The 9,905-nt window shown below is 30.1% G+C and overlaps 5 protein-coding genes across 5 annotated transcripts; 2 read left to right on the top strand and 3 right to left on the bottom strand.

Annotated features, from left to right (window-relative positions):
- Nucleotides 1-90: 90 nt before the first annotated feature.
- On the bottom strand, nucleotides 91-2,436 carry LEU1 (3-isopropylmalate dehydratase LEU1; the record flags this gene model as incomplete). Its single annotated transcript, XM_011277685.1, has 1 exon — nucleotides 91-2,436. One exon carries the CDS (start codon nucleotides 2,434-2,436, stop codon nucleotides 91-93), a length of 2,346 nt encoding a protein of 781 aa, XP_011275987.1.
- Nucleotides 2,437-3,352: 916 nt separating this feature from the next.
- Nucleotides 3,353-4,510, bottom strand: BN7_1775 (uncharacterized protein; the record flags this gene model as incomplete). The annotated part of the gene is made up of 1 exon (XM_011277686.1): nucleotides 3,353-4,510. The coding sequence occupies one exon, from the start codon at nucleotides 4,508-4,510 to the stop codon at nucleotides 3,353-3,355; it is 1,158 nt and encodes a 385-aa protein (XP_011275988.1).
- A 660-nt stretch (nucleotides 4,511-5,170) lies between these two features.
- On the top strand, nucleotides 5,171-5,908 carry BN7_1776 (complex I 24 kDa subunit family protein; the record flags this gene model as incomplete). Its single annotated transcript, XM_011277687.1, has 1 exon — nucleotides 5,171-5,908. One exon carries the CDS (start codon nucleotides 5,171-5,173, stop codon nucleotides 5,906-5,908), a length of 738 nt encoding a protein of 245 aa, XP_011275989.1.
- A 120-nt stretch (nucleotides 5,909-6,028) lies between these two features.
- On the bottom strand, nucleotides 6,029-7,651 carry TPN1 (Tpn1p; the record flags this gene model as incomplete). The annotated part of the gene is made up of 1 exon (XM_011277688.1): nucleotides 6,029-7,651. One exon carries the CDS (start codon nucleotides 7,649-7,651, stop codon nucleotides 6,029-6,031), a length of 1,623 nt encoding a protein of 540 aa, XP_011275990.1.
- Nucleotides 7,652-8,282: 631 nt separating this feature from the next.
- BN7_1778 (copper fist DNA-binding domain-containing protein) lies at nucleotides 8,283-9,860 on the top strand (the record flags this gene model as incomplete). The annotated part of the gene is made up of 1 exon (XM_011277689.1): nucleotides 8,283-9,860. The coding sequence occupies one exon, from the start codon at nucleotides 8,283-8,285 to the stop codon at nucleotides 9,858-9,860; it is 1,578 nt and encodes a 525-aa protein (XP_011275991.1).
- Between the last annotated feature and the right edge of the window lie 45 nt (nucleotides 9,861-9,905).

Consider the following 9,905-nt stretch of genomic DNA (forward strand, 5'->3'; position numbering starts at 1 on the left):
AACAATGCAGTTTAAAACCAAATAATAAATATAAATATAATAATAATTATAATAAGAACAAAATATAGGTATAATGTTTCGATGAATCAATCACCATTCTTGAGCTTTAACACCAAATTTACTCTTTTTGGTACCTTTAACAGGTTTAATTAATTTAGTACCACCTTCCAAGAAAGAAAATTTATCTCTTCTTTTAGCTTCATATTTTTCAATATATTCTTCTTTTTGTAAAGTTAATCCAATATCATCAAGACCATTAATTAAACAATGTTTTCTAAATGGTTCAACATCAAAATGATCAACTAAAACTTCACCATCTGGACCCAAGATTTTTTGATTTGGTAAATCAATTGTTAATTTTTTACCAGCTCTTGCTGGTGGTGCTAATTTTTCCAAGATAATTTCTTGTGGTAATCTAATTGGTAAAATGAAATTTTTGAAAGAATTGTTATAGAAAATATCACCAAATGATGGAGCAATAATAGATTTAATACCAAAATCTTTTAAAGCCCATGGTGCATGTTCTCTTGAAGAACCACAACCAAAATTATCACCACTAACTAATAAGATTTCTGCATTTCTCCAAATACCTGTATTTAAGACGAAATCTGTTTCAACATCTTTACCTTCAGAATCTTTAACAAAACGTAATTCATAAAATAAACCATTTTTTAAACCTGTTCTTTTAATTGTTTTCAAAAATTGTTTTGGAATAATAGCATCAGTATCAACATTAGCTTTATCTAATGGAGCAGTGATACCAGTTAATGTAGTAAATGCATTACTTGGTTTTTCTTCACCTGGTAAAACGGTTTGTTTAACAGATTTATCAGTTTTTGGAACATCATTTAATTTTTCAGCTTGTTTTTCTTGTTCATTAATATCAATTTCACCTTCACCATCATCAACTGGTTGTTTTTCTTCATCATAAACAGCATCTTGTAAAGCTTCATCTTCATCACTACCAATTTCTAATTTTGGTTCATCAATATGAGAATATTTATATTCTCTAATATCTGTGAAATAACCAATAATACCTGCAGCTGCAGCCATTGCTGGTGACATTAAATGAGTTCTTGAAGCAGCACCTTGACGACCTTCAAAATTTCTATTTGATGTAGAAGCACAACGTTCTTCTGGATCCAAAATATCAGGATTCATACCTAAACACATTGAACAACCAGCTTCTCTCCATTCAAAATCAGCAGCTTCGAAAACTTTATCTAAACCTTCTCTTTCAGCTTGTTTTTTAACAAGACCTGAACCTGGAACAACCATGGCACGTTTAACATTTGAAGCTTTTTTATGACCTTTAACAACTTTTGCAGCAGCTCTAAGATCTTCAATACGGGCATTTGTACAAGAACCAATAAAAACTTTATCAATTGGGATTTCCTTAAAAGGGGTATTTGGAGTTAAACCCATATATTTTAAAGCTCTTTCCATACCTGATTTTTTAATTGGATCATCAACTTTTGTTGGATCTGGAACTGCACCTGTGATTGGTAAAGCATCTTGTGGAGAAGTACCCCAAGTTATAGTTGGAACAATATCTGAAGCTTTAATAATAATATCATCATCGAAATGTGCACCTTCATCAGTATGTAAAGTTCTCCAATAATTTTTAGCTTTTTCCCATTCAGCACCTTTTGGAGCTAATGGACGACCTTCAATATATTTAAAAGTAGTTTCATCTGGTTTAATCATACCAGCTCTTGCACCAGCTTCAATAGCCATATTACAAATTGACATTCTTGCTTCCATTGATAAATTTTCAATTGCCTTACCAGCAAATTCAATAACTGAACCAGTACCACCAGCAGTACCAATAACACCAATAACATGTAAAACTAAATCTTTTGATGTAATACCTTCTTCTAAATCACCATCAATAAAAATTCTCATATTTTTTGATTTACCTTGAATAATTGTTTGAGTTGCTAAAACATGTTCAACTTCTGAAGTACCAATACCAAAAGCTAAAGAACCAAAAGCACCATGAGTTGAAGTATGAGAATCACCACAAACAACAGTTGTACCAGGTAAAGTGAAACCTTGTTCAGGACCAATAATATGAACAATACCTTGTCTATCATCAGTCATACCAAAGAAAGTAACACCAAAATCTTTAACATTTTGTTCTAAAGTTTCAACTTGTAATCTTGAATCTTGTTGTTTAATAAAACTTGCAGTTGATTGGAAATTTGCTCTTGATTCAGTTGGAATATTATGATCCACAGTGGCTAAAGTACAATCAGTTCTTCTAACTGATCTACCAGCAGTTTTTAAACCTTCAAAAGCTTGAGGAGAAGTAACTTCATGAACTAAATGTCTATCGATATATAATAAATAAGAACCAGATTCATCTTTATGAACAATATGATCTTCAAAGACCTTATCATAAAGAGTCTTTGGAGTGTTAACTGTAGCAGGCATAATTGAAAATTGATTTAACCTTTTAACTAAAGAACTAAATAAAACACAAATAAGATTGGAAATATGTTTATAAAGTATTAATTTTAAAATTTCAATGATTCATCTTTTTCCACAGTGTAATAGAAAAAAAAAGAACCGGTGATTTTTTGGCTTAAAATCTCCTGAAACCGGAGCTTTTGAGTCACCGGTGACGGTGCGCTTACAGGTTGAGCCAATCAGAGTCATGGAGTTGGTAATTTAGTAAAGTGACAGCTTGAAAATGGGGGAGGTAATTTGCAGCGAAGAAGGGGTAATAAAGATCATATATGATATAGATCAGAAAATAATACTAGCCATGTCCCACTTCACTTTAAAATCACCTAATTAGCTGTTTTCCTGTAATCAATTGTCCCAATTGTAATTAATTAAGGCCAATAACTCTGTCAAAATCCACCGGTTACGCAGCCCCGTCAAATTTAACTTTTTGACACACAAAAGAAATTCGCGGGTTGCTGATTACATAATTTGTGTCTGCTGATATTTTTACCGAAACCGGTTGAAATTTTCCACCTGTTTCGGAGTTTATAAGTCTTATTAATTTAAGCTTATAGTTAAAGTTGGTACATGAATTAGTCATATTTTGTTCTGGATTAGGACAGATAAGAGATCTCTGTTATATTATTACAATAGTATTAAGTATTAATATAAACTTGTATAATAAAAAGTATATATAGATCAATATGGTTAATTAAGCATTGTCCAAAGAACTGAATATTGAAATTAAACACAACAATGAAATGATATATGTATCATTTATGTATCATTGTGGAGAAGAACGAAAGAATAGCCAGAATAGAAAAAAAGAACTAAAAAATCCATAAATTATGTGTGATAAGAACTAAAAAAGAATATGTTTAATAAACTTGTAGGTTTGAGATTATGTTGTCTGTATTTTCAATATACCATTTTTTTCAATTTTTTCAAAAATATCAGCAATTTTATTTAATTCTTCTTCTTGTTCTTCATTTGATAACTCATCAAAATTATCATTTTTATTATTTGAAGAAGAATTTGATGAGTTTGATAAACCAGGATTATTTATAAAACTTGATTCTTGAATCTTGGTAAAATCAAAGGATGATTCAATTTCTAATTTTTTTTTCAATTCAATTAATATAGTACTTAAATTTAAATCTTTTGAACCTAAAGTTTCTAAATGATCTAAATTTAATTCATTTTTAACTATATTTTTAACTTCATTTTCATCATGATCCATCGTTATTAATACATCTAAAGTTAATAAATTTGAAACTGGAGTATTTAAACCAAATACATCACCAAATGAAATTTTATTTAAAAATTTAATTTCATTTTGTGCAAATGTTTTCTTATTCAACATATAATTCTTGGCAACTTCTATTGATATTGTAATTAATATATTACCAAAATGTTGTAAAATTTCATCATAATCTTGACTTGTTTGAATGGATTTGTTATATAATAAATTAAATTTATTACAACTTAATACAAAAACACTATCAATACCTGAAGAATCTTCACCTTGATGAACAAATGAATAAATAATTTTTAAAATTTCAATAATTATTTTATTTAAACTTTTAGTTTCCACTCCACTCAAAGTAATAAAATTTAATAATTTCCCACTAATTTTCAATATAGCACTTTTAATTAATGGTATTAAGCTGCTATTATAACTTAATAAATAATATAATCTAAAAATTGGTAAAAAATCATTATATTGACTTTCAGAATTAATTTCACGTTCACTAACATAATCTAATATATCTTCTAATCTTGGAACAGATTTTTGTAAAATTTTTGAAGCTTCTTCATTTCTAAATTGGTCATTTAATAATAAAACATTACATATAGTTGATATTATTACTAATTGATCCTTGAGAGTAGACATTTTAGAATAAACAATAATTAATTGATCTAATTGTTCTGATGGGAAATTTTTTAAAAATGTTTCATCTCTTGATTTGGTTCTTAATTGTTCTAATAATAAAGAACGATCATTTGATGGAGAATCATCTAGGGATGAATTTATCTTGTTTATGATTTCATAAGTCATTATGGTATTCTATAATCTATTACCTCCCTAACACCCTTTTGTTTTGTTGATGATGATAAAATTTATTTATGTCTTGTGGATTTTCAAACACGTACTTTTTGATGTAAAGTAAGGTACCGAATTTTCTCGCAGCAGAAGCGAAAAGTGAATAAAATCTGAAACAAAAGGACTTTGAATGAAGAAGTTATTGAAAATTATAAGTATTTTGTTTCAATGAGTGTGAACAGAGTATGTGGTGTGTGTTAAATGGGTTGTCTGTCAATGTAATAATATACAAATTGAAAGTTGTGGAGTTGATCCTTGCGTTTCTTGTGATTTGCTTTTCCTTTCACTTTTTCCTTTATCAAAATATCAAAAAATGCACCAAAAAAAGAACAAAACAAAAAACAAATTAAAATTCGCGTGGCCAGAATTGCAAAAATTAAAAATTACATAAAAATTAAAAATCGAGCCATAATTAAGATCTACACGGCACACGGCAAAAAATGGCAGATTATGTAAGTGCTAATGTAATCAGTGGATCTTCGCGAATTTCAATTTCAATAGGGATCTTTTCAACCCCATAATTAAATTGGTCAAAACAAAGTGGTATATGGGAGAGTATAGGAATAGTCAAAACTACAGCTTATACTGGTTTGAAAAGAAGTATAGGCACCCGAGATGCTACTACCAACTGCTAGACTCACTACAAGAAGAGCATCTAAGATCGCTTCAATTAGATTCTTTATGGGATTCATTTCTATCCCTAAAAGATGGTCACATATTGATGCTGTTCATAGAAATACAAAAGATAATAATCCATCTGTTAAATTTGAATTTAATGATAAAAATTCCCAAGAAGTTACCAAAATCATTGCTAAATATCCTGAACAATATAAAAAAGCTGCTATTATGCCATTATTAAATTTAGGTCAACATCAATTTGGTTATTGTTCTATTGGGGTTATGAATGAAGTTGCTAGAATTTTGGAAGTCCCACCAATGAGAGTTTATGAAGTTGCAAGTTTTTATACAATGTTTCATAGGAAACCTGTGGGTCAAGTTAATGTTGGGATTTGTACAAATATTGCATGTCAATTAAGAGGTGCTGATGATATTTATTCAAATGCTAAATCATATTGTAAAAGTGAAAAAAATAAAGATGGATTTTTTTCATTAGAAGAATTAGAATGTTCTGGTGCTTGTGCAAATGCTCCTGTTGCAGAGATTAATAATATTTATTATGAAGATTTAGATAAAGATTCTATTATTAAAGTTCTTGATGATTTAAGAATTGGTAAAGCCAAACCTGGTCCTTTTGGTGGGAAAAGAGTTTCTTGTGAACCTGAAGGTGAAAAAACTTCACTTTTTGGAAAAGAAGCTTTTGATATTAGAACTGTAACTCGTGATGATATTTAATCCTTTATTTATTTATTACACCTATTTATTATTTATTATTTATTCATTATTTATTGATCACTTATGATCTTATATATCAAATACACGAAATCAAATTAACATTAATAAGCACGATATTCATTAACGACCACATTTCTTTAATTCTAAATATCTTAAAGGTGGATAAACAATCCCTGAAATCCCCATAGTTAACCACATTGCTAAATCACCACCAAATTCACCAAAATTTCTAGCAATAACTCCAATATAATAAGCTTGAGCCATACCAAGAACTGCACCAACAACACCACATAAAAATGCTATAAATGCAGCATACCCATGTGTTAAAACACCATAATTATTCCATGCATCCCAATTATAATTTTGTTTACGAGATCTTAAACCAAGTGGAACTTTTTCAACATTATGACTTGAATTTGCAATTTTTTCTTCTTCATTAACAGGAAATTCTTTTATATATAAATGTAAAAAAAATTTTCTAAAAATTGTGTTCTCTTCTAATAACATTATAAAATACATTGAAATCCAATAACCAATCATTGGTAAGAAATTCCCCAAAATAGTACTAAAATGATCTCTCCCCACAAGTGCACAAACTAAATAAACTGCAGTTATAATAATAGCCCATAACCATCTTGGAATTTTAGCAAACCAAACTGCAGTTAATTGTAATGAAAATGCAGCAGAATAAGTATTTATAATATTATTTGCAATTAATGATAATAATAAAATTATTGTACAAAATTTACCAAATCCATTCCAACGACTAAAACCTTGATGTAAAAGACCACCCATACCATGATCTTCATATGCAGTTTCAAAACCTGGTTCAACCATTGCTAAAACACTTAAACATGTCCCCAAAATACCAACAAATGTAGTTGGAATACCAATACCCAAGAATGTCAATAGGAAAACTTGATATGATGGTGTTGTTTCTGGGAATAAAATATAATAATCTGATGTAATAGTACCCCATGTCCCCGTGACAGCATAAGCTAATGAAAAAAATGATAAATAATTACCCTTTAAAGTTTGTGAAGCAATTTCTGAATTATCAAATGTTTGTAAAAGATGGAATTTATTTGATGATGAAATGTATAATAATACAAATGCAATTGTAACAGGTATAGCAATAAATTTTTCCACTCTTAATAATTGTTTAATACCAAAAATTGCAACCATAAAACTCAGGATAGCCACTATAACAATCCCAATATATAAAGGAACTTTATCATTTGATACACTTGCTAAAATTTGTCCACCAACAACACAATTAACAATTGACCAACCAACAACACCAAGACATCCAATCAATGCAACAAATTTAACAAACCACCATCCGAAAAGATAACGAGCTGTAACCATTTGTCTACAACCGGATCTTGGACCCATAGTAGCACAATAACCTGCAATTGCACAACCTAATAATTGGGCAATCATACCACTTGTTAAAGCTTGTTTAAAATTTAATTCAAATAATGTAGCACTTAGTATAAATGTTGACATTGATGAAAGACCACCTGCAGCACTAAACCAAAATCCAATGACTGATATGAATTGAGTCCATTTATTTGTTGATCTTTCCCATGGTTGAATACGTTCAATACCTCTAGTTTCAACACCTAAAGAATCTAATTTTTTGGAATATTTTTGTAATAATGACCATGGTTTTAAATTTGGTTGTTGTTTTGTTGATGTTGAATCTGTAAGGATTTCTTCAACAAAGTCTTCTTTGGCCATGATTTAAAGTCTTGTTGATTCTTAGTATGAACTCCAAAGACAATAATGTAAAGAGGTTAAATATGAGTAATAAATACGATTTTTTTTCATTTTCGATATGCAAAGTGTGGTTATATCTTTTTTATATCAGTGGAAAACTTCAGCGATCTGGGGATCCGAGTCGTAACGGTTTCGAAATTTGACTCCGATTTAAGTATTACCGCGAATTGTTTATTTTGTGCCATTTTACTGAGAGCTAGGCAGACGCTAGGCAGGAGTTAGGCAGAGGAGATATTCCTAGGAAGAGATCTTCCCACCTACAACGTCATCCGCGCTCTGTCTAGCTTAAATAAGAAATATTTGCTCATATTGAAAACAAAGGTCAATCGAATCCATCATGTAAAATTGTTTGAATTGGTTGCAAAATATAACCGTTGTGTACTTCGAGATGTCATAGAAAAGCTCTTGTTAAAGTGAGATTGTATTATAACTACGCTGTTGAATCATTTGAATTGAAAAAGGTTCCTTATCATATTCTGAATTGTATTATTAAGTGCTCAAGTTCTTTCCCCGAAGTGAGAAACCATTATTATATCAAGAGAGAATATTTATTCAAAAACAGATTTATGTGGATCTACAAAGAGATTTCAATATGATATTAGTAGACGGTGAGAAGTATGCGTGTGTTCAGTGTATCAGAGGTCATAGATCGTCCACTTGTAAGCATTCACAGAGAGCTTTGGTTCAAGTTAGAAGTCGAGGTAGACCTTCGTTAAATGCTGGTCATAGAATCGCTGTTACGGAATCACAATTAGTTTTATCAAGAGATGAAGTTACAATTCAAGATTCAAATGGGAATATTCAAAATGGAGGGGCTAAACAAAAACTTAAAGAGAAATCTAAATCACCACAACCAGAATCATTACCTGTTAAATCTTGTTGTTCTTCAAAAGTCAAATCACCAGAGCCACAACCATCAACAAAAGAAAAGGAAGATGAGGAAGTCCCTGTACCCAAGAGTTCATGTTGTAGTTCCAAACCTAAATCACAAGAATCATTAAATTTACCACCAGTATCGTCATCATCATCATCATTATCATCAACAGTGGATAAACCAACAGATAGTTCATCATGCTCTTCAGCAACCCATGCAAATTGTAATTGTGGTAAGAATGGTGTTATAATGTTAAAAGCTTCAAGAAGACAATTTGTTGATGTTAGAAATGGTGCAATAGATTATGTTGGTCCATATAATGAATCTTCATTAAGTAAGTTCAAGATTGCAAGTTTACAAAAATCATTTAATAGACATAAACATTCCAAAAATTCTTCATGTTGTTCATCAAAATCTGGGAATTCTAATAGTATAAGGAATAAATTAAAATTATTGAAAACTATAAAAATGAATGAAACTGATTATCAAATACCCAGAGATCAATTAAATGGATTAAATTTCCCCTTAGCACCTGCTAATATAGCACCAAGACATGATCAATTACAAGATCAACAACAGCAACAACATAGTTATCAATATTATCAACGTCAACCAAATGATACGGGACAATCCATTTCAAGTACAACTTATCAAAAAGATTTATCCGCCTTGGGACTTCCAATTGAATTACCACAAGCTGAACAAATTCATCCACAAGATTCTCAACAATTTGATCAAGCTTTAATAGAATATCAACAATTACAATTACAACAGCAACAACAACATAATCAAACTCATACACAACAACCCTCCAATCAATCAGAACCAAAGTATTATGATGTTGTTCTTTCATCAGGTTGTGCAACAGAATGCGGTTGTGGACCAGATTGTGAATGCCCAGGTTGTTTAATCCATCGTACAAATGAAGAATTAAAAGAATATGGTATCCTAGACACATCACCAGCTTCAACACCAACACCAGAACCTCAACAATTACCAAGCCTAGACAATGGATTATTCTCAATGAACCCTAATACTAATGGTAATTTTAAACTAGAACCTTCAAATTATGATTTAATTAATCTTGAAACTATTGATGAATTATTACAAAATAATTATATGTTTGATGATGAATGTTATTGTGAAGCTTTGGAATGCTCTTGCTATAATTGTCCGAAACATGGTATTGTTGATGGGATTAGAACTAGTGATGGTAAAAGAGTTGCATTTGGTGATGATAGAACTCCAGATAATGTTAGTAGTATTGGGAGTGAGACATCGGTTGCTAACCAATGAATATAATGACCTTGTATATATTATTTAAGATCTAATATTTAATGA

The sequence above is a fragment of the Wickerhamomyces ciferrii genome, contig 00039 (assembly GCF_000313485.1).
Source record: "Wickerhamomyces ciferrii WGS project CAIF00000000 data, strain NRRL Y-1031 F-60-10, contig 00039, whole genome shotgun sequence".
Classification (NCBI taxonomy): Eukaryota; Fungi; Ascomycota; class Saccharomycetes; order Phaffomycetales; family Wickerhamomycetaceae; genus Hansenula; species Hansenula ciferrii.